The sequence below is a fragment of the Heteronotia binoei genome, chromosome 9 (assembly GCF_032191835.1).
Source record: "Heteronotia binoei isolate CCM8104 ecotype False Entrance Well chromosome 9, APGP_CSIRO_Hbin_v1, whole genome shotgun sequence".
In the NCBI taxonomy this organism is placed as follows: domain Eukaryota; kingdom Metazoa; phylum Chordata; class Lepidosauria; order Squamata; family Gekkonidae; genus Heteronotia; species Heteronotia binoei.
Window position 1 is genome coordinate 75,332,849 of NC_083231.1, and position 25,095 is coordinate 75,357,943.

Here is a 25,095-nt window from a genome sequence, read left to right on the forward strand (position 1 = left end):
AGTTGCCAATAAACCATCTCTGTGGGCGCCAGCAATTTGAAAAGACAACTACTTTAGATTTGGCATAATTGATAGAGAGTAAATTACGATTACAGTAGTCATAGAAGGCATTCAAATAGCTTTGCAGGTCCACACTTGTGCAAGAGAGGATGGTAGTATCATCGGCATAAAGTAATAAGGGAACCACTCGGCCTGCTAGTTTAGGCAGATGGCCATTAATAGGGTTCAAAAATTGTACCAGGTCAGTTAAAAATAAATTAAAAAGATGCGGGGCCAGTATGCAGCCTTGTTTAACCCCCTTTAACATTGGGATTTTGCTAGTCAGGTCACCACTAGAAGAAAATTTCACTTGGCAAAAAGTATTAGAATGAAGTTTCCTCAAGAGAAACAGCAGACGAGGGTCCATTCCCAGGTAACCTAGCTTAATCCATAGTTGGGCTCTATCTATTGAATCAAATGTGCCCTTCAAGTCAATGAAGGCAGCATATAATTTTTTTGTCCCGTTATGCATATATTTTTCAGCAAGGAAGGCCAGAGTGCAGCAATGGTCCATAGCAGATTTGCCTTTGGAAAAGCCAATTTGTTCAGGACCTATGATGTTGCCTAGGTGCATCCAGTCAGTTAATCAGAGTTCTAAATGTTTGGCACACAATTTGCCCACTATAGATAATAAACTAATGGTGTGGAAATTTTCTGGTAACTCCAACCCCTCCCCCCCTTTTTTGTAAATTGGGATAATTATAGAATCAAGCCAAGAGTCTGGGATGGAGCCATGCAGATCAATGAAAAAGTACAATTTTGCAAGGGGCAAGAGCCACCAATTGGCAAACTTTGTGAATACCTCAGCGGGAAGGTCATTGGGGCCTGGTGCTTTATCCGTTTTTAAATCCTTCAATAAATCACTGATTTCCTCTAGAATTACTGGAGGCCCGACTGGCATATCAGTAACTGTGAGGTTTACTAAGATAGGAGGGGATACACATGGAGCAGCAAAAATGTTAGAGAAGTATTCAACCCATGTTTACGTAGAAATATTTGGGTCAGTAACAGAATTGTTTTTTAGATTACCCGAAATGATTCTCCAGAAAGCCTTATTATCATTATCCCACACAGTCAATCGGAAGAGAGAAGACAATTTCCACTTCTCCTCTCCCTCTTTCCTCTCTCTCTTCCTTGCACTATTCAGAATTCTAAACCAAGCTGCCAGGTTCCACTATAATAAAGGTATCTGAATATTTACTAATATTACCAAATGCTATTAATTTTTTAAAAAATATGTAATTATAAAACAGTATTAACAGTTAATATTCAAATGCACATCTCTGTTATACAAATTCAAGTGGCTGACCATTGCATAGCTTCATGTGGAAATGGTGTAAGTTACATATAATTTTTATAATTCATAACACAGTCATTTAAATTAATTTTTACTGTGGAATAAAAGTAAAGAAAATATATAACTATAACTGCAAATAACTGCAAGTGCAAGTATACTGAGATTAAGTAACTCCTCCCCCCCAGGAGAAATCAGATCCATGATTCAGGCATGTCCCATAATGAACCAGTCTTTTGCTGCCAGTATAACAAGCGCTTCCAGCAGGTGGTCAGCTGCTCAGAAGGGTCTGTAAGTAATTCTAAATACTATCGCTGTGATACATTAAAAACAGCAAAAAGAGATAGCAATTTTTTGTGCTAGAGTACTAGAAGTTTCATTGGTGTGATATGTGCTAGTTCCTACCATGTGAATTCAGTGTATTAGTCAAATGAAATGGAGGTGATGAAATCACTTTGTTGTGACTCTTATTGTACTCAAATGTAGTACAAGTCTGTGAATCAGACATTCAATATGTAATAATCAACCCTGATGCAGTAACAGTTGTTCCTATTGTGTGACATTCCTAAGGTAACAATGAAACTAATTTAATTTTAATTGTTTTAGGAATAATGTATATTGTATCTTATCTGTTAAAAGGGTGAAAGAAATCAGCTCTTGCTTTGTTCTTTCTCTCTCTTCTAGGTTATAAAAGTATGGGATCTGAAAAATGGGCAGCTAGTGATGAAAATGTGTGAAGCCCATGGAGAAACAGCTGTAACATGCATGGCTTTAGATGCAAGTGGGAAGAGGTATTGAAAGATGTAAAGAACACATTTTTAAATTCCAAAGCTGTCCTTTGGAGGACCCTCGCTAAGCAGAGAACACGTTTAAAGTTTTTGTGTTAATGCAGTTTTCCACCTCACAGTGTTTTATACACCAGCTTTGCCCGATCTGTGTGCTGGTGGTAGGAAAAAACCAACATCCCTCTAGTCACATTCATCTAATCATGTATTTTGAAATATAGGCAAATATTTTATTCCCTTATGAATCAAACATATGAAGTAGCCCTAAGATAGTATAAAGATAGTAGAACAAATTTTGCCTGTGATGATCACTTCTATAACGTCAGTAAAAGTCCACCATTATAACACAGAAAAGACTAGATCTAAAGAAACTAGCCACTTAATACTGTAACCTTTGAATAATCAACAAGGATTATCCAGAGAGAATTCCAGTTTTCTGGGTCAGGTCTCATAATGCCAAGACCATGACCACGCAGTCCAGAAAATCTACAACAACCAATGGACTCTGGCTGTGAAAGCCTTCAACAACACATTGATTAGCGGTCTGATATAACTCAGTAGCATGCAGACATGGAGGTCAGTATGTACAAGCATAGTTCCTGGCCCAGCCTAGCTGCAATTCATGAATGCATAAAGCCCTGATTAGAAAACCAGTGATAATTGCATAATTACATTCCTGAAGTTGTACACACATTAATGTATATACCTTAGATATAAAATCTCTATTATGTCTTGAAACGTAAGCTAATGTACCGCGAGGCGATCGCTACAGAGGCGACCAGGGGAAACCCACTGGTCCCCAGATGTAGCTCGCTAGACGCTCCGCCCATCAAGATCTGTGGCGGGAAGTTTGACGGGCCAGGATTGGACTGGTCAGACTGGGGGGCAGTTCCAGGGAATGTATATAAGTGGGACCCAGCCCGCGTGTTCTTTCTTGTAATGTACCACCGAATAAAGCATGTTGCCTTTAACCTGTCTCGTCACTCAGTACATTACAGTGGCGACGAGGATGGGATCCTAGCCAGGTAACTCCCGAAGAGGGACTTTGCGGACCTGGCTGGAGACGAAGAAGGCACACCGTCTAGGGAGACGGAAGCACCCGCCGCCGCAGCCACCATGGCTAACCTGGGCAGAACGACGGGTCGTCTCGAAGAGTTCAACACCGCTAAACCGGAGAGGTGGGAGACCTACACGGAGTGGGTCAATTGCTACCTTCGAGCAAACATGATAACAGATGACAGCCGTAAGAGAGACGTGCTCCTGAACGTCTGCGGAGAGGCCACATTCGAGATCGCCAAGGGTCTCTCGGCCCCCGCGAGGATCACGGAGAAGACGTACGAGGAGATAGTCCAACTCCTTACTGGGTACTTCTTGCCCCAACCCTCAATCATCGCCCGCCAATTCCTCTTCCACAAGAGGGACCATGAAGCAGGAGAGATGGCAGCCGAATACCTGGCCACTCTCTGCCAAATTGCAGGAAACTGTAGCTTCGAGAAGCTAGAGGAGGCCCTGAGGGACTGCTTCGCCTGGGGCCTGAGGGACGAAAGACTACAACAAAAGCTCTTTGCAAAGGAAGAGCTCACCCTCCAGGGCACATTAAACGAGGCCGCTGCATTCGAGAGAGCCACTAAAGCTTTCCACAACCTGCGGGCAGAAGCCGTCCACCAGGAGGAGATGACGCAGAGCCACCCAGAGGAGGAGGAGACACACCAGCTACGCCACCAACCAGGGATGGGGCAGAGAGCGACCCAGCAGCCATGAGCGACCGAGAAACCAGCCACCATCAAGTGCGCCAGCTGCTGGGACCTACACGAGCGTCGGGACTGCCCCTATCGTAATGTGGACTGCAGGAACTGTGGGAGAATGGGCCACATCATGCAGGCTTGCTGGGCCAAGGCCACCCACAGATGCCAGTCCACCAACCAGGACTCGACTGAGGACTACTCGACCGCCTCGAATAGCCTGCAGGTAATGAACTTGCCCAGCAATACCCCCGACAAGGTCAAAGTATTGATCAGGATCGAGAGCAGCCCCTGCCTGATGGAACTGGACTTGTGGTCAAATGCCAGCTCACCACACTGCTGGGCCTGGCCTGGTTTCAACCGTTGGGAATTCAGATCATGGGGGTGCAGCAGCTGGGGACGCAGGGGTTCGAGCACGTCTGCCGGGAATTCCCAGAGGTGTTTGATGGGGCCCTAGGGTGTTACAAGGGCCCTCCCATATCCTTACCCCTTGACCCCCACGTGCGACCGATACGGCTAAAGGCCAGGAGGGTCCCGTTCTCTCTGAAGCCCAAAATTGAAGCAGAGCTGGACCATCTCACAGCCCAGGAAGTTCTGGAACCGGTCTCCTACACCACATGGGAAACCCCGATAGTTACCCCGGTGAAGCCAAATGGGGACGTATGCATATGCGCCAATTACAAGTGCACCATAAACAAGGCACTACAAGACAACCCATACCCCGTTCCAGTAGTCAGCCATGTTTTGGCAGCACTAGTGGGGTCTAAAATTTTTGGGAAGCTGGACTTGGCCCAGGCGTATCAGCAGTTCCCAGTGGACGTCGAGATGGCGGAAGCCCAGACCATAGTGACCCACAGGGGAGCGTTTAGGGTGCGGCGGTTGCAATTTGGAGTGAGTGTGGCTCCGGGGGTCTTTCAGAGCCTGATGGATTCTCTCCTCAAAGGGATCCCCGGGGTGAAACCATTTTTCGATGACGTTTTGATTGCTGCATTAGACGTGGAGGAGTTCAGCAACCGTCTGCGAGAGGTACTTCGCAGATTCCAGGCAGCCGGACTGAAAGTCAAACGGGAAAAGTGTTCCCTCGGGGTGCCGAGGGTGGAGTTCTTGGGGTTTGCGGGGACGCTGCAGGGATCCACCTGACGGCCGACAAGACCAAGGCCATAGTGGATGCCCCAGCCCTCACGTGCAAGGCGGAGCTACAAAGTTTCTTGGGGTTATTAAATTTTTATCATTCATTTTTGCCCCACAAAGTGGCCATAGCAGAACCCCTCCATAGGCTCCTAGACAAAAACGCCCCGTGGGTCTGGGGAAAGAAGCAGTCAGCTGCTTTTCAGGCGGTCAAGGGGCTCCTCGTATCCAATAACGTGCTCCACCATTTTGATGAAGCCCTGCCGGTAATCTTAGCATGTGATGCATCACCGTATGGGGTGGGCACCGTCCTGGGTCACCAACCCCTGGACGGGAGGGAGGTCCCAGTAGCCTATTACTCTAGGACCCTGATCCCCGCAGAGCGCAACTATGCCCAGATTGATAAGGAGGCCTTAGCAATCGTGGCGGGGGTGCATAAATTTAATGACTACCTGTATGGTAGACATTTTATGATCGCCACGGACCACAAGCGTCTCCTGGGACTCCTCGCCCCAGACCGCCGGACGCCACAGATTCTGTCGCAGCATGTCCTGCGGTGGAATCAGTTCCTAAACTCTTATTCCCCCCCCCCCCATTGCAGAAACAAGTGCTGGAGGCCCTACACGAAACTCATCCAGGGATTGTACGGATGAAGGCCCTAGCACGCAGCTATGTATGGTGGCTGGGGATGGACAAAGAGATCGAGGGGTGGGTTCGAAGGTGCCAGGCCTGCCAGGAGTCCCGGCCCGAACCGCCCAGTGCCCCTGTCCACTGCTGGGAAGCCCATAGGAGGCCGTGGTCTAGGTTACACATTGACTTTGCGGGGCCATTTCAGGGCCAAACATTCTACATTCTGGTGGATGCTTACACCAAGTGGTTGGAAGTTATCCCCGTAGCTTCAACCTCAACGGCGGCGGCGGTCCGGGCGTTGCGCAGGGTCCTTTGCACGCATGGGATTCCCGACACCATCGTCTCAGATAATGGGACCGCGTTCACCTCCCGGGAATTCTGGGAGTTCTTGCAGAGATATCTAATACAACACATACGGTTCGCTCCCGTCCATCCGGCCACCAACCGCCAAGCGGAGCGGATGGTGCGCACCACAAAAGAGGCCCTGGGACGCATAGTGCAGGGAGACTGGGACCACCGCCTGGCTGCCTTCTTATTTGATAATAGAATCACCCCCAACCCAGTCACCGGGGTGAGCCCAGCCGAGTTGTTAATGGGGAGGCTGATCACAAGGTTAGACCGGTCGCACCCCGACCGGGCCACCGACCTCCGCAGTTCCCTCGAGATCAGGGAGGCGGCTAGGGGGTTCTTCCCTGGGGATCCAGTGTACTCAAGGAACTATGCAAGCGGCCCCAAGTGGGTAGCGGGCCGGGTGCTATGAGTGACGGGTCCCGCCACTGTGATGTCTCAACGGAGGGGGGCCACATCCTGCGGAGACATATAGATCAGATGCGCCGCCGCACCTTGCCGGAAGAGCCGGCTGTAGTAAGGAACGGGGATGAACCAACAGCCGCAACCACACCGAGAGATACCCTGCCCATGCCGACCGCTCCAACTGCACGGGAGGAAGAGCAGCACCATGGCGGGGGCAACCCCCCAGGAGTAGGGGCACCAGAAGGGCAACAGGTGGCAGACAGCCCTATGCCAGCATTACCCCCACGCGGGGAAACCACCGCCCCGTCCGCCGCAGCAGCCGTGGCCTCATCAGCCCCGGTGGCCGCTCCTACTCCACAAGTAACTCCAAGGAGGTTGACCAGGGAACGCAAGGCCCCAGCATACTTGCAAGACTATGTGTCCTGAACTAGGGGGGAGGAGTGTTATGTCTTGAAACGTAAGCTAATGTACCGCAAGGCGATCGCTACAGAGGCGACCAGGGGAAACCCACTGGTCCCCGGATGTAGCTCGCTAGACGATCCGCCCATCAAGATCTGTGGCGGGAAGTTTGACGGCCCAGGATTGGACTGGTCAGACTGGGAGGCAGTTCCAGCAAATGTACGGGATATAAGCGGGACCTGGCCCACGTGTTCTCTCTCTTGTAATGTACCACCAAATAAAGCATGTCCCTGCAACCTGTCTCGTCACTCAGTACATTACAATCTCAAAAATGGAAAGATCACAATTTTTAATATTATGTTTTGTATTGTTTTTGTCCTTTAAGGACCTCAGAGTAATGTTTTGCTGCAAACAAGAAACAAAGAAGAAACAGCTAACGATCTATGTGTAATGCCACCCAGTCAGCTTCACAGATGAAAAGTGATATGTGTGAAAAGTAGAGGGCTTCTGGCCAGAGCAATTGTTGGAAGATTTCACATGGGGGTGGGGTGGGGGAGATGCACAATGGGTGAAAGAATAGAGGATGTCATGAAGATTACATTCTTTCCTTGCATAGTTATTAATAGCAGATGGCATAATTACCTGTTGGGACATTCCCTTGATGTAAATGAAATGGAGAACAGAACTACAATAAAAATGTTATTTGGCACTTGATTATCCAAAATACTCAGTTAACCAGCACCACCAAGTGCAAACTCTTCACCCTTAGCCATTGTACCCCTGCATCTTTGAGTGTGTGTGTGTTTGTGTGTGTGTACCCCATTCTACCTCTTCATCTGGCCAGCTTGATTCCTCCCATCATTGCTGGGCTTCTGACAGCAAGCACTGTCAGCTGACTCCATCTTAGAGTGCCTCCTTCCTGCCCCAAGCTCTTGGGCACCAAGTCTGCTGGAGGGTTCTCAGACAGCAAGGTCTGCTTGTCATCCATTGGGTGGCTCAGGGGGGGAAAGAAGGGTCCTACTAGACATGTGGGCTATTCCTATTGGGTTCACAAAGCATTGGGTTTGACTGCTGTGCATTTATTTGGTAGACCGATAAGACTACTTGACAACACGTTTCCCATGACTGCTGAATAACAAAGTTTTTACTGTAGTAACAGCTATTAGACACTATCACTTAGTAGACCCTCCATATTCAAAAGCAGTGAGTAGCAGGTGCTGGGGACAAATAAGATGAAATGATCCTAATCTTTCTGCCTTGCTTGTGAACTTTCAAATGAATCCAACTGGTCACTCTTGAAACTAGAATGCTAGTCTTAGCTAGAACTTGTTGCCTTATAGAATACCGTTCCTAGTCACATGCTGTGAAAGGTCTCTGTACTAGAATATATCAGCCAGAAGATCAAGGCAGGGTGAATATGCATTTGTGTGCACATATGCTCAATGTAAAGCATGATATGATTGTATTTGATGCAGGTTGCCCAAAAGAATATTCAATAGCTTTGGTAACAGTTTCTTCCTCCTCCAGGATGATCACTGGTGGAAGAGATGGCAGTCTGAAAAAATGGGATAGCTGCACTCTCAATTGCACGCACACCCTTAAAGAAGGTAGAGAATTACGGTAATAGCCATCGTCTTTGTTTCTCTGATATTATTCCAAGAGTAGGAGACAGCTGATCATTTGCTCTGTATTTCAGCTACCAGTGCAACTGATGAAGTCCTTGCATGCACATATGCTGATATTTACAGCAACAGGTACAAAGGATCCTCAGAATATTATAAGTAAATAGTTGTGAAAATACATGCAAACTGTGAAGAAATATGTGTGGAATCCTTATACTAGCAATTGCACACCTTAAAGATGATAGCTTCAGACAGTTGACTCCAACTGGACTTGTTTGCTACTTTACAATGTAATGATACATGTGAAAATTCAGGACATACAAGTTACATAGCAAAGTCATAAGTCTGCCTCACAACTGTTGTCCAAAATAAGTGCTAAGCTCTCCTTCAATGAGATCAAAACTATAAGAATGACTTCAAGAAAGGATGCATATATTTCCAGATGCTGCATTGAATGGTTTGTGCTGCTTGATTTAACAAATTTCAAAGGCATCCTAAACTTTCTAGTGTGTGATATATACCAGGGGCAATTCAAGTTTTCAATATACTGCTTATCGAGGCAGCCATTTGGATCCATTCAGTTAAAGAATTCTTAGAACCTCCCCCTACTTCACTTCCTTCATAAGTTTACCAGCACACCAAAATGTGTAGCTGGAGTGTCCTTATGAGCACAGTTGGGTCAACCTTCTTTGGAGACTTCGCATCTGGCCTTCAATTTGAACCTTAAAGTATTCTATAGTAACTCTGGATACCTATCTTTATTAAAAACAGATTCCCATAAATCCTCTTGGTCCAAGGTTCTTGACGCAAAGCTATCTTATTGGACTAAGCCCTGACATCATTCAGGGCCTGGAACCTGCAGCTGTTAAATCCTATATCAAGAAGAATATCCAAGAAAGGGATTACTTGAACACATGGTGCCCACAGGGTTTGCTCGTCTGCATTTCTTTTTAATTTCTCCACCAAAAATACTGCCTTCCTATGCATTTTATCTAACTATCCCAAATTACTTTAGAGATTTATTAATTTGATTGAATGTGCAGCCCACTCCTGTTATGAAGGGAAGATTAAGAAAGATTCCTTACTCAGACCACCTTTGTGACTGTCCTCAGGGGGAAATTGGTACTTTTTAATATGTATTTTGTTGGCGCATCCTCTTCATATTAACTTTGGAAACAGGTTTTTAACACAGCACCTGGATAAAAAAAATTATCTTTGCCTCACCACAAGCTAGTTTCACTCTTTTTATCTCACATATTTCCAAACCTTACCCTTGCTGAGATTTTTCCATTGGTTTAATGTTGTATCAAGATGACTTTTAGTCAATGAGCTTTAATCAGGTTAAAGGAAGGAAATCAGTATCCATTGATAGAGCGTGCCTTCTGTACTTTCTACTTGTCTGCAGTCAATAAGGTGGTGGAGTATCCTGCTGTTCTACTTATGTCTAACTCTGAATTTCAGGTTCCCAGATCTTTTAATTGGGACTGAGAACCAAGTGGGAAGTGGTAGATGTAGGAATACACAGGATAAATATAAAAATAAAAAACAAACAGCATCTGTAATGCTTTGCCCCTTCCTGAAATCCCTCTGGTATATAAACTCCCATAACGACACTTCTCCAAAATGCTCTGAAATGATGCTTATTGTGCTGCCTCCTTGACTTCTCTTTCCCTGGTTATTTTTGCTGCCACCCAAGGCTCTTGCCTTAGACTTCTTAGTTTAACGTGTAGAACAGAATGGCTTAGGTTTATTTGGTAGAATGACAGAATTGTCAGCATGTGGGGGGTGGCTGTGAAGTAAAAAAAGAGATCCTTTATTCTAAATAAAACTGCTATTTTTACTTAAACAGAAATAATTTATTTAGAAGTATAAAAGCTTAATGGTTTCAGTGTGGTTCAAAAGCATAATGGTTTCTTTTATAATCCTACCTTTTTGGTTTCAAGACAGATAGGCTGATTTCGCACTGACCTTTTACTGGCGCGACCACCCTCCTCACGCCGGCGGATCTGCAGGGATTTCGCACCAGAAGCGCCAGCGCAGCCAAAAGAGCCGGCAACTTCCGTCGCGAAACCAGCTCAAACGGAAACCGGCAAGAAGCAGGAAAACGTTTGAGCGGGTTTCGCGACGGAAGTAGCCGGCTCTTTTGGCTGCGCCGGCGCTTCTGGTGCGAAATCCCTGCAGATCCGCCGGTGTGAGGAGGGTGGTCGCGCCAGTAAAAGGTCAGTGCGAAAACGCCCATACAGTTTGTCTTTCTCTGAAGTTCCCAAATTATAGTCACATAGAATTATTTTCACCATTTGCCACTTAGGCTGTCTTCCATAGAATACAGATTTTTAACTTGCCACTTCAGCTAATGACTTCCACATAGGGTTGCCAAGTCCAATTTAAGAAATATCTGGAGACTTTGGGGGTAGAGCCAAGAGACATTGTGGGTGGTGCCAGGAGCAAGGTTATGACAAGCACAACTGAACTCCAAAGGGAGTTCTGGCCATCACATTTAAAGGGACCACACACCTTTTAAATGCCTTCCCTCCATTATAAATAATGAAGGATAGGGCACCTTCTTTGGAGGATCATAAAATTGGACCCCCTAGTCCAATCCTTTTGAAACGTGGAAGGTATTTTGGGGAGAGGCATTGGATACTATGCTGCAAATTTGGTGCCTCTGCCTCAAAAAACAGCCCTCCCAGGCCCCAGATAGTGCAAATAATTTGTTATATAAATATTTCACATCATATCACTGACATTAGTAATACATAACTCAAACCCACCACTGAGCACAAGACAACATTCACAAGGCAACCACTTATACAATAAAGTGCTGAGTGCAACAAGGTGCTTGTATAATAATGATTTTGGAAAGTTCATTCCAAGAAGACTCCATAGGTCCATCTCTGATGGAGCCCGAAGCAGGCTGACACTTGCCGTGCCATTTTAATCCGTAATACACCCTGGAAAGGATTTGAGTGTGCTTGTATGTGTCTCTGAAAAATTTACTATTGCATCAATTTTGGAAGAACTTCACATTCCCTTCTTTAACAAAGGGATTGAAATGGCACAGCAAGTGTCAGCCGGGTTCGGGCTCCATCGGAAGTGGACCTATGGAATCTTCTAGGAATGAACTTTCCAAAATCATTATTATACAAGCACCTTGTTGCACTCAGCACTTTATTGTATAAGTGGTTTTATTAGAGGCCCTCAAATTCTAGTATTTTGGGAGAGGAAGAGAAAGTTTTGTCTACTCGTTCTATCTCATGCATAATTCCATAAACCTCTTATCATGTCTCCTCCCCCTTAGTCATCTCTTTTTTAAATTGAAAGAGTAAGTAAATTTAAGATTGTAGTCTTGAAGTTACTCCTTTCTGAGTCATGGGATATATGCCTACTTACCAAGAATTTCCTGATATGTTTAGTGGAGTCTGCAGTTTTTAACAAAGTCCCCCAAGAAATCATGCACAGTATTTTAGATATAACAGTTTTAAAAGGGAATGGTTGCTGAACATAAATTTTAAAATGACAGTATGTGAAATAATCCCAGTCAGTGAAGAAAAAGAACTGTGAACGTGTCCTGCATCCTTATGCACATTTGGAAAGCAATGCTGACACATATATTCTTTCAGGATGAAAACAAGGTTAGAGTTGGCCTTCTTCTTCCTCCTATAGTAAAAAAAAATGGCTCTGTTTTTAAAGGTACATCATATCTGTTGGTTGGGGCAGGAAGATCAATATTTTTCCTGTAAGTATAACTAGTAATTTGCTTAAACTTTATTTTGAATTATTTCATTACCTCATCACTAAGACAAATTTGAGATTTATGGTAATGTAGCTAGAATAAGTGCTCATTGCTTAATGAACCCTGAAAGACAGACCTCTGATTTTACATTAATTGATAGCGTACTTACTTGCAGCCCAGGAGTTCTGTGATGCAGCAATCCTGTTCACTTACAGTACAGTCATCAATGGTACCTGAGATATCACTGCATTTTGGATATGGTTTTCCACCAAATCAAAGCTAATACCTCATTTCTACAGCTGGCCTCACATAGCCTACAATTTGGAGGCATGCAGTTAGCTAACTGTGCAATCCTGAACAGTTATACTCTTCTAAACCCATTGATTTAGAGGGTGCAATACTACTTAGGACTGTACCATGATACGCAAAGCTTCCCCTCATGATTTCTTGTGGTCATTTATTTCACAATTATTTTACATTGAATTAACAGTGCTTTTCTCTAGAAATATGACTGACATTACTTTGCCATATATTAATGCTTGTTTGACATTGTAGTTTATATTTTCTTTGACGATATTTTATATCATGATTCCCTAAAGACAGAGATGTCATTGCTGTGTTTTGTTTTGTTTTTTAAATCTCAGGAGCTTAATGATGAAATGCCTGAAGGATCAAGTACACAGCCAGAGTGGACTGAAAGTGTGGTAAGAAGATTGTCAGTTGATAAACCATTGTTAAACATGAATAAAATGTCTACAAATCTTTCTTAATCTCTATATTGTTTTGCTTCATAACATCTTAATTCATGTGAGATTTATAGTGCAATGGCTACATGCTTATGGTTATTTTGTGCCACATAATCTAGGGGACAGGTCACAAGGATGATATTTTGTGTGTAGCTTCCTGCCCTCCGCATTTCTTGGCCACTTCTAGTTTTGACGGTGAAGTTCTCATATGGAATCTTGTATCAGGACATCTCTGCAGCCGCCTAAGTGCTGTAAGCAGGGCAGCTTTGGAAGGAGGAAAAGGTGGGTAATATTCCTTCTTTTACTAGGAGTAAATAAATCTTAAGTATGTTAAATCAAGTGTAGAACCAAAAGGTTGTTGTGTTAATAGTTAGTTTTTAAGAAGTTGGGTGTTTTTCTGGGCTGCAGAAAATGACCATTGGCCCCAAACCAGCTCATCATGGAGTGGCCACCACCACCACCACCGAGCCAGTTCAACCTTATTCTATGGGACTGCAAGTGCATGTGCACTGGAACATGGCAATATGGCCTTTTCCTAGTGCTGCAGTCAGAACCGGATCTACATGTTTTTTGAGGGGGGGGGGGACAAAATTAAAAAATGGTGCCCCCTTATGACCCATTCTATCTTATGGTTATACAATGGACTCCATACCCAATTTGATGCCCCCCTCCGTTGGCACCCGGGGCAAGCACCCCACTCTGCCGTCCCAAAATCTGATCCTGGCTGCAGTGATGATAGCGATAAAGACATGCTCTAGCCAGTCCTTACTCTTTGTCATATTGCACATTCAGTCTGTTCTTATTTGTAATCTAGCCACAGTTAACAACAGTTGCTGAGGAAAAGTACCCTACTATTTTCATCTATATGGATAGTGCCACAAGGTAACCAGTCCAGAAGGCAGTTGCCTCAGAGCCTTCCCCCCCGCCCTCACTCCACAGCCTCCACACATGCTTCCTTCATAATTGTACCTAAGTAGCCTGAGTACAAGATGTCCAGCTGCCCTGAAATCAGGCAACATGGTCTGGTGAGCTCAGAAGCACAGATGTACTCACTATATGGAGGAAGCTGTGAGAATATGTGGAAGCTGTCTTACAATATGTGGTGAACTGCTCCATGTTAAATTGGCATATGGCAAGAATGGCCACAGAGAACAATTCAGCAGTCAGAATAATAGGCAACCCTTTCTCTGCCTGTATTGCTGATGCAACTGTGCTCTTACTCTTGTAGTAACTCTTACTCTTGTAGTTGTAACAGTGGTTAATGTACAGTGGTATTATAGATTTGTCACACACAATCACTGTGATTGGATTGGAAAAGGTGCACTTCCAGTACCATCAAATAATATTGGCATGTATCCAACCATGCAGTTCATCTAATGGAAGGGTATTTCTGTTACAGAAGACGGGCAATGATTTCCCTCCAATTCTTAACCCCCCCCATTGGCCCTTTTGCTGTTCTGGAGAGCTTGCTGGCTCCAAGGAACAAAATGGCAGGGAGCTCAGGGGGTTATAGCAGGATGGAGGAGTCTTTCTTTGCCAAACCAACAGATACTTTAATATGCACTGTTATCTGTGTTCGCAGAGTGCAAGCTGAATTTATATAGTATAATAAGATGTTAAGCGGGGTGGGGTGGGGGTGGGATCTATAATTCTAAATTGTTGGAAAAAAGAAGAAGGGTCTGAAAATCTGGAGTATTATTACTATCTTGTCACAGTGGGGGAAAATGTGCCTGCCCAAACAAATCCAGCTCAAGGAATATGTTGAGTGGAATGTGCCAGAGAAAACTGCCTTCTGCAGTATCTTTCTGTATGAGAGAAATCAAAGTGTGGAAAATGCATCAATCATTTGCTTGCCCATCCTGTGAAGGTGCAGTGGGTTGGAAGCAGTGACCTATCAAGGGTTTTTTTTCCCCCCCAGAGGATTTAACCATCAATAAAATCATTTTCGTCTTACCAAGGATGGAAAGAAAGAAAACAGCAGCAACGCTAGTGGCCAGTGGACCCAAAGGTAAAGATTAATGTTTGTATATATATAGAGAGAAAGAAATATCATGGCCAGAATCCAAAGGGCACAAGCATGGTTGGGATTCTCAGATCCACTGTTTTATCATGGTCCCTCCTATGTACCAAAAAGCTGTTTCTAAACATAGGGGATGGGGACAGTATGAGCGACTGTAAATAGCAGTATGGTAATAAAATCAAATGAAAGCTTATTGTATTTTAACGACCAATTCAAGCTATTCCCCATTCCATTCAAATAAATTGACATGTATTTAAGGCCACACATTTTTATTTAAGTCAGTGCAACTAGCCCACTAGGGGAGGGTGGGATAGAAATTTGATAAAAAAATAAAAATAAATAAAAATAAATCAATTTAAATGTTGCCAGACCAGTTTGACTTCACTGAGAAGGGGCTTTAATGTGTTTATTTAAAAAAGTTATATCCTACAATCAGTTTGACCAGGCTTATTTTTTTATTGTTTTTAATTTATTTACTTCATTTATAACCTGACTTTCTTATTGAGACTCAAAGTGGATTGCACAAGACATCCAGTAGAAAGCAATAGGACTGGGATTACAGAAATTAGGAAGCAATGCAACCTTTCTAAAGATTTCTGACGTACTGTAAACAGTGCCAAAAGTGGACCACAAAGGTAGAAGACAGTGCAGTAAAAGCAAGATAATTCATACAGTAAACAACTGCAATGAGCTACAATCCCATTCCCATAGAGAAACATCCTCCTAGACTGTGCCATTTTGATGCCTTTATAAAAAAAATACCCTCCTGAACATTTCTGTTTTGCATTTTCTGTGATAGAAGTATGGGAGTTTTCCTTGGACAAGTGGTTCCACAAGGTGGGCGCCACAACAGAGAATGAGGCAGCTCACTGACTAATAAAAGAGGAAAAAAAATAAAAGAGAAAAAAAATCAATTAACACAGCAAGAGTAACCTCCCCTTTAAAAAAAAAAACCCTCTCAATTAAATGCTTGGGTGAATAGGAATAATTTAGTAGCAAGGTTAGGCTCCAGGCTAATTGCTAATGAAAAGGAGCTCCACTACATGTCAGAGAGATGTTCCTCCATCTGCACCTCAGGATCTAAACCTTTTCCTTAGAGGAAGTGCAACCCCCATCTGGAACAGGATGAATCCATGGTCCTCCACCAGTGTTCATACTAGTGGGCAGCCCCTGAAGTCTTGTATAGACTGAGCTTTACTTTTTTCATCCCCTTCCAGCCCATTCTACCTACAAGCACTAATCTGGGATATCTCTTGTCTCACCTGTTTCAGATTAAAAGGCAAAATAGTGCTGAGTGTACTGATGATTGTGGGCTGGATCCAACTAGCCTCTTCAGGTGAAAAAGGGAGAAGGGGACCCCCCCCCCCTTGATCACTGAAAAGGCTATGCTAAGGAACATGGTATCTGCATGGATAAAAGCCATGTGTGGGCTGTAATAAGGAAGGGAACTGCACAAGACCAGATAAAAAACTAACTTATCCAACCCACTGTACTCCTTGAATGACCTCTCCTAGCAGCTTCATGAACATTTTAAACAGCATATGGACAACCTGCGGAGCACTATAACACAACTTTCATGGTGTGTGGTTTCCTTCTGTATCAAAGTCATACATATGGCTTGTTTCTTATGAAAGAGAATTCTTAGAACTCCTACTACTGGGAGGGTCAGTCAGAAGAAGTGAGTGGGGAAGCGTAATCCCCTCCTTTCAAGAAAGGATCTTCTTGAGGGGATGAATGTCAATTCTTATGCTAGAGCTGTACAATGGCATGGCATTTCTTCTCAGCAGGTCCAGAACCCATGTGTGTGATTGCATAACAACTGAGAAAAATAATTAAAGGGATAATTTTAGTATAGATTATAAAGAATGGGAACCAATGTTATTTTAAATTAAACAACTAGCGATGTCCAAATTTTGTACACACCAATCTTGAGTTAAAAGCCAACCATGTATGAAAATACAGAATACTGAAATAATGTAATGCATTCTCTTGAAACAAAGCCAAAAATGTGCTCACTAAAAGCATAATTGTTGTTGTTGTTTTGGGTTCCCCACCCCGGCCTTCTAAGTCTCTGTGAATCTGCCATCTGGAATTAAAATCATGCTTTGATCCAGAATGGGATTAAAATAGAAGTTGCTAATTACTGGTAAAATCTTACCTGTATCACTCTGTTTAGAATATGCCAAAATTATCTGGAAGTAGCAGAGCTACAGATTGTCAGAAATTATCATGTACTGCTTTGTTCTTGAAAAGCATAGCTGGAAACCTAAGGAGCATAACCGTTTGTTTGTTTTTTGTATAATAGAGCTGGAGCCAGACAGTAGTGTTTCAGAGTATGGATAATGGTATAATAGAATGAACAAGACTTGTGGTGCATATATCTGTCATCTTTTACCCCACTATTAGCACTGGTTAGACAGGTTTTGGAATACAAGAAACCTTTCCAAAACCTGTTTGACCAGAGATCATAATGTGTGTGTGAGGGAAAAAATGGTATGAGCATGTACATACCACACATTCAAATATATCACACTGGCTTCTATTTTCTGAAGAAAAATGGTCTGTTTTCACTATATTTCTGCATCTTGGAACTGAAAACCTAGGTAAATGACAGCCTAGCAAACAAACATCTGGGTTTTTTGTCCAGGACATTCAGCCTGAAGAGCAACACTAAACAGGTCCACTCAGAACCCTGCTCAGGTCTTCTAAATGTGGCTTAATCCCAGGCAAGTGGAGTTAGCTTTCCTCTGAGAATCATCAGCTGCCAAACAACAGAGCCTTTAAATACACATAGGAGCGGTCACATTTACCATTTAATCCATCTGTAACGCGCCTCTATTATAATCCGCACGATTTCCCGATCAGACAACAGCCAGGTTCCCGTTCTATCCCGTTTGGGTCTCGTCGCTGGTCGATCAGAGCGCTCTACCAGACCTCGTTTCAAGAGACTTCCATCCGCATTAGCGCAGGCACAGTGATGCCCGCTATTGTGCTTTGCTTTTTAAAAAAGAATTAATCAGCATTTAAGCGCATGCACGTTTGCACTGGCGCGTTCACTGTGCATTTCAAATTTCCGTGATTGCTTCGCGACTCGAGTTGGCTCATCGATTCATCAGTTCTTCGCTGGCTCTTTGCAATGAATTCCGAAATGGATGCTGAGCTTCATTTCCAGATGCTGGGGATTGTTCAGGACTATGCAAATGAGCACAGGAAAAACTTCTTGTGAGCTTTTATTGGTGCTCTCATATTGCTGCCTGTTGACAAATTTGGCCTCATTCTTTTAAAAGACTTGTGATGCATTTACAGAAATTGTGGTATGGTCTCTGTTTCTGTCTAAAACTCCAGGGTTTGTTTTTGTAATGTATATGATCTAGATGGCCCAGGCTAGCCTGATCTCACTGAATCTTGGAAGCTATGCAGGGTCAACCCTGGTTAGTACTTGCATGGGACACCAAAGCTAAATAAATCCAGGGTTGCAACACAGAGACAGGCAATGGCAAACTATCTCTCTTCATCCCTTGCCTTGTAAACCCCATACAATTTGCCAGCATTTTACATGCACGTGCTTGTGAAATTTCAAATCCATGCTTAGTTATATATTTAGTTTCAATTTAAAATTTAGATTAAGAAAATTTTCTCACATATTTTAATTAATTAAAATATATGAGCTGCACAATAAGGACATAACACAAGAAGAGCCCTGCTGGATCAGACCAGTAGTCCATCTAATCCAGCATCCTGTTCCACCTAATGGCCAATCAGTTCCTCTGGATGAGCAACAGCAAGGCATGGAGGCTGAGGCCTTCCCCTGATGTTTCCTCCTGGCTCTGGGATTCAGAGGCTAACTGTTTCTGAATATGGAGGTTACCCTCAGTCACCATGGCTAGTAGCCACTGGTAGACTTATCCTCCATGAATCTATCTGTTCCCCTTTTAAAACTGTTTATTCCTGTGACTATCACTACCTCCTCTGGCAGGCAGTAATCAAGCATTGTAATCAATCTCTGCATAAAGTAGCATTTCCTTTTGTCCTGAGCCTACTGCCTATCAGTTTCATTGGACGCCCTCAAGTTCAGTAGATGGAGAAAAAAATTCTCTTTGTCAATTCTCTTCACCCCATGCAGATTTTTAAACCTCTATCATGTCCCCCCTTAGCTGTCTCTTTTCTAAAATGCGAAGTCCTAGGGGGTTTTCTCACTGACCTTAATCGGCAGCGACGTCCCTCTTCACCGCTCAGGATCTGCGTGGATTTCGCACCAATTGCTGCGGAGCACCCGGAAGAGCCGCAAAGTCCCGCGGCTTTTGCGGCGCAAATGGAAACCACCAAAAACCAGTTTCCATTTGCGCCGCAAAAGCCACGGGACTTTGCGGCTCTTCCGGGTGCTCCGCAGCAATTGGTGTGAAATCCGCGCAGATCCTGCGTGGTGAAGAGGGACGTCGCTGCCGATTAAGGTCAGTGCGAAAACGCCCCTAGACTTTTCAGCCTTTCCTCATAGGGAAGGAGTTCCAACTCTTTAAACATCTCAGTTGCCCTTCACTTTACTTTTTTCAGCTCTGCAATGTCCTTTTTTTGAGAAATGGCGACCAGAACTGTACACATTATTTCAAATGAGGCCACACCATAGATCTATACACGGGCATTACAATATTGGCTGTTTTATTCTCAGTCCCTTTCCTAATAATCCTGAACATAGAGTTTGCCTTTTTCACTGCTGCAGCATACTGGGTTGATGATGTCACTGAGTTATCTGCTATGACCCCAAGATCTCTTTTCCTCTCAAAAAGTTCAAACCTATACTTGAAGAGATTTTTTTGTCCCGATATGCATCACCTTACACTTACCAACATTGAATTTTATTTGCCACATTGTCGCCCACTTGCTAAGTTTGTGGAGGTCTTCTTAAAGCTCTTCACAGTCAGACTTGATTTTCACCATCCTGAATAATTTTGTGTCATCTTCAAACTTGGCCACTACACTGCTCATCCCTAGTTCTAGATAATTTATTACTAAAATAAATACCGCTGACCCCAATAACAATTCTTGTGGGATCCCACTGCTTACTTCCCTCCATTGTGAGAACTCTTTGCTTCCTGTCATTTAATCATTAATTTATAAGAGAAATTGTCCTCTTATCCCACAACTGCTAAGTTTACTCAGGAGCCTTTGTTAAGGTACCTTGTTAAAAGCTTTTGGGGAGTCCAGGTATATATACTGGGTCAACATTGCTGACATGTTTGTTCACTTTCTGAAAGAACTCCAAAAGGCTGGTGATCTCCCCTTTACTTTCCCCTCAGCAGGCTTTGTCCCTCTATGTGCCTAACAATTCTATCGTTGATGACAGTTTCTACTAATTTGCCTGGGACAGTCGTTAGGCTGACTGACCTGTAATTTTCTGGTTCCTAGTACATATGGGCAGGGTTTTGTTTTTTTTAAAGAATTTCAAGTAAGAAAGACCAAAAAACAGGAGTGAGCATATTTTGTGGGCTCTCAGGTTCAAACTATCATGATCAATTTCAAGGACTCACTTTTTGATCAGAGAAAATGCTTTGGTTTTGTCCAACTCAAAAACATCATAAAGCAGCATTCTAACTTTCATCAGTTTCTCATCCAGGGCTTTCATCAGGTTGATCTATAGGTATCCTGATCTGAAGCGGGTAACAAACTATCTTCAGCAGAATTGCTGTTTAAAGTCAATTTGAAGCCATGCTCTTGCTTCCAAGGATATCTGTCCAAATTCTGCTTGTAATACAGTGTTTGACACACAGCAGGGGCTATTCAATATTTTCCTTAAGAATTGGGCTAGTGGTTGGTCACTATATCAGAGATAGTTGTAATCCAAACAGCTGAACCATAAAGAATGATGGGAACCACTTTCAAATTAAAGACTTTTGTACTGCTTCAGGAATATAAAGGTAAAAAAAGGTAAAGGTAGTCCCCTGTGCAAGCACCAGTCATTTCCAACTCCGGAGTTATGTTGCATCATGACGTTTTCACTGCAGACTTTTTACGAGGTGGTTTGCCATTGCCTTCCCCAGTCATCTACACTTTCCCCCCAGCAAGCTGGATACTCATTTTACTGACCTCAGAAGGATGGAAGGCTGAGTCAGCCTTGAGCTGGCTACCTGAACCCAGCTTCTGTCGGGATCAAACTCAGGTCATGAGCAGAGAGTTAGGACTGCAGTACTACACCTTTACCACTCTGTGCTATGGGGCTCAGCTTCTAGGAATATACGTCCGCCCTTTATTGTGGAAAAACCTATTTATGGCATTAGCAATCCCTTATATTCCTGTCATCCAAGACCTACTGCTTCTCTGGATATATGTAAATAACACTTTGGGAGTTAGAATCCAGCAAAGTTCTTTTCATCTCTAATTTGCATACTGGATGGTGGCTGATCTAGATGTAAGATACATAGCCATATTTTGCCTTTGCCACAGTGGCACCATCCTGATCTATCCAACACCATAGTAATTCTTATGATTTTGATGGCACAGTGGGGTGGATCCGAAGGACTGTATGATTGCTCGTGGAATGGATGTTTCCCACATCCTTCTCACTGCACTCCACTGTACATCCTGAAATGCTGGTCTGGGGGTCAGAGGTGTCTGGGGAGCAGAATGGCATGAGATGTACATGTCTCCAGTGGGTGAGAGTAGGCATAAATCACTGTTCTCCTTGCCCATATGAAAACACCCTTCTGCTTGCAGAAGTAATCTTTGGATCCAAACCATTGCAGCAGGGGAAGATGATATGTTAAACGTTGACTCTTGTGTTATCCAAATAGGTCAGTGTCTTTCAAATAAGTCTTGTATGGGGGCTTTGTTATCTCCTTTCCTAATTCGTATTAAGAAAGTGAAAGAACAGCTCCAAACCCCTTTCTTTGACCGCTACTGTATGCTGAGGAGGGGCCTTAAAATGTATATATGTCACACGTACGTTGGCTTTGATGGACAGTGTTCCCTCAGTTCTCTTCAGTAATATTCTGGTAAAGCAAAAACAACATATAAACATGCTTGTTGAAATCATCCATGGATGCCAGTATAAGGATAGACTCTGTGGACATTGCAGAGTGGAAAACCTTTGCTGTGCAGACAATATTTTTTTATGGCTTCACAGTTTGTGGCATGTCTCCCATTCTGAATACACAAATACATTTTTTAAACTTCAAAAATATTTTTTTAAAAAGCCTGGTAACCTGTTTATACCTATAATCTATGACTAATACTTTTGCACTGTTGATATCTCCTAGGATATGTTACATTCTGGAATATATTTGGACAAGGGAAACTACTTGCTTATTTCTCTAGTGTAAGTGTTGATCATTTTCTGTGAGAAACACTTTGCATGCTCCTAATTTCTACTTGTGGCTCACCATAGTTCTTATTAATGTTTTGAGGCTGCTGAAACTAAAGAATTCATGATGGAAAACGGGATTAAAAGGTAGATTTTTAAACCGGCATGCATTCATTTAGCTAGAGCTTTCTCCATTTGTTTCTTCCTGTCATGTGAGTGGTCTAAATAACCAGGAAACCCCACTCTCCAAGAAATTTCAGATTCATTTAGACTTATCTCACTAAACATTTTATGCGGCCCTGCGGCGCAGAATGGTAAAGCAGCAGTACTGCAGTACTGTGATCTGAACTCTTTGCTCACGACCTGAGTTCGATTCTGGCGGAAGCTGGATTCAGGTAGCCAGCCCAAGGTTGACTCAGCCTTCCATCCTTCTGAGGTCGGTAAAATGAGTACCCAGCTTGCTGGGGGGGAAGTGTAAAAGACTGGGGAAGGCAATGGCAAACCACCCCATAAAAAGTCTGCTGTGAAAACATTGTGAAAGCAACGTCACCCCAGAGTCGGAAACGACTGGTGCTTGCACAGGGGACGTTTCCTCTTCCTTTCCATTAAATGTTTTAGATTGGATTCACTGAACTACAACAGAGCAACTTTGTGAAACAAATCTTTCCCCCTTCCACTGCAGCCTTCTGCTAAAAGCTGCTTCTGGGTGAACTTTGGAAACAGAATGGGTTGGGTTCAATCAGGCTGTCTGCTGGTGTAAAAAGGAGTTGCCTTTGACCAGCATAAAGGCTCTGCTGGAGATCATGGAACTACTTGGATAAAAGCCATGTGGAATGGGGTGTATGGTAACAAAGGGTGAAATTCAGTTTTTAAAAGTTAGCTGGAGCCAACCCATTTTATCTTTGTTCCTCAGATCAGCCACATTAAATAACTTGAGTTCATAACATGATGGGGTTGCCAACCTCCAGGTGGCACCTGGAGATCTCATACTACTACAGCTGATCTCTAGATGATCAATTCCCTTGAATGCTTTGGAGGTTGAATTCTGTGGCATTACACCCAGCCAAAGTTCCCTTCCCTTCCCTCCCCAAACCCCACTCTCCTCAGGCTCCATCCCAAAAACCTCCAGGTATTTCCTAATCTGGAGCTAGCAAATCTAGTGTAGATATTCCTTATTTAATTAAGTATTTTATATACATTTTATTTTAAATTCTCTTTTAATGTCTTAATGTTTTAACATTGAAATGTTTGCCACCTTGGAGACCCTATGTGGATCGAAAGGCAGCATAGAATGTTTTGTTTAAAAAACAAGTAAAATAAAAACATTAATTTGAAAAAGAAAGCAAGGAAAAAAACCTTTAAAATGTATAGGCAGCATTCCCTAAAGAGTGTTCCACAGATTGCTATAGGAGCAGAGAGTAATTTAACAGCTCAAAGGTAAGTTTACCACAAATCTATGCACAATTCAGTTACTTCATTCTTCTTTAGGGCTTTACATTTCATAATATTGATTACAGCCAAGTACAGTCTTGGTGCAAATTAGCCCAATGGCTACAGTGCTGTTTCAAAGTAGGCAAACGTGTGCTGGAGAGCAGCTATTGTGATTCAGTGTTTTACAGAAAAGTTAATACAAATAAAGAGTTTTTTTAAAAGCCTCCTATTAAAGAATGTGTCATACCAAGTTGTGGTGGTTTCATACATTTCCCAAGTTGGCTTGGCTGAGAGCAGGGACAACCTTGATATACAGGAACTCTTCATCAAGGTACTCTCAGCCTTCACTGTTACACTTACTGTCTCAAAATGAATAGCAATCTCAAAATAAGTAGCATCTTTGTTCACCACAGATCATGTAAGCAACAACCAGGAGCATGCTGACTGTGTGTTTAGTCCATTAAATATATAAAAAAGAATATGATTTACTGATTAAAGGAAATTTTCTGCAATATCATTACTGAAATCTTTGAAACTATGATGTTACCCTTCCATTTTTTTTCTCTTTCTTTCCTCACTTGCAGTCAAAGGAGAAAACTACCATCAGCGATATGGCAGTCAGTAACAATTACTTCCTCTTGTGTGCAGGAGACCAGCAGGGGTATATCTATATTTGGAACATTTCTGAATATGCTGCCCATGGGCCAGAGGACAAACCACCACTTTGTGAGAGAAATATAATTTTGTTTTGAAAATAATAATGTTCCTATTCCTTCAGTCTTCCAAAGATTAAGTTCTCTTCCCCATCCTACCCTCCATCTTAACATTTTTGTAGTGCTGCAGAACTGGAGAGCTCATGACTGCACTGTTACAAGGTAAGACGATGAATGCGAGGTCCACTCTTTTGCTTTCAGCGTATAATGTTTTTTTGGGACATTCTTGTCACGTCAGAGCCCTGTTGAAGAAAGCTAGTGTGTGTGGAGGGAGAGACTGAAGTGTCCTTTCACCATCAAGATCCTCAAAGCTGATTTTAGATTCGATTTTTAAAACTGGCATATCCTTGAAATAAAACCTATGCCTAGAAAAACAGCCATAACCAATTATGCTATTAGAGTCTGGGTCCTTGAAGTTAAAATTTTGAGTTCCTTGACTGGCAGCATGTGAGCTGCTGCAGCCTGTCTCTTTCCTGAGGTAAATGTGACAAGCTTTGAGTCATGCAAAAGGAGACCATGCTGTGGTCTCTTGGCAGCAATGCCCCTCTTGAAACTGGGAGTTTGTGGGCATGTGGAGGAGCCTCAACTATAAATGTGCTGTCCCCTCAAAATTATGCAACATACAGCCATTGTCTAAACTGCTGGCAACAAAAGTGAGTACACCCCTAAGTGATAATGTCCAAAGGGGGCCCAATTAGCCGTTTTCCCTCCTTGGTGTCATGTGACTCGTTAGTGGTACAAGGCATCACGTGTGGGGGAGCAGGTT

At 43.2% G+C, this 25,095-nt stretch overlaps 1 protein-coding gene across 1 annotated transcript in view; it reads left to right on the top strand.

Annotated features, from left to right (window-relative positions):
- The window catches only part of LOC132577206 (WD repeat-containing protein 64-like), a 57,202-nt gene that overhangs the window by 22,038 nt on the left and 10,069 nt on the right, over positions 1-25,095 (top strand). Inside the window, exons 11-21 of the mRNA XM_060246808.1 lie at positions 1,522-1,624; positions 2,018-2,124; positions 8,298-8,377; positions 8,467-8,524; positions 12,083-12,128; positions 12,770-12,829; positions 12,991-13,153; positions 14,790-14,879; positions 22,142-22,200; positions 24,201-24,342; positions 24,452-24,491. Coding sequence (XP_060102791.1) covers positions 1,522-1,624; positions 2,018-2,124; positions 8,298-8,377; positions 8,467-8,524; positions 12,083-12,128; positions 12,770-12,829; positions 12,991-13,153; positions 14,790-14,879; positions 22,142-22,200; positions 24,201-24,342; positions 24,452-24,491 — 948 coding nt within the window. The remainder of the gene's footprint in view (positions 1-1,521; positions 1,625-2,017; positions 2,125-8,297; positions 8,378-8,466; positions 8,525-12,082; positions 12,129-12,769; positions 12,830-12,990; positions 13,154-14,789; positions 14,880-22,141; positions 22,201-24,200; positions 24,343-24,451; positions 24,492-25,095) is intronic.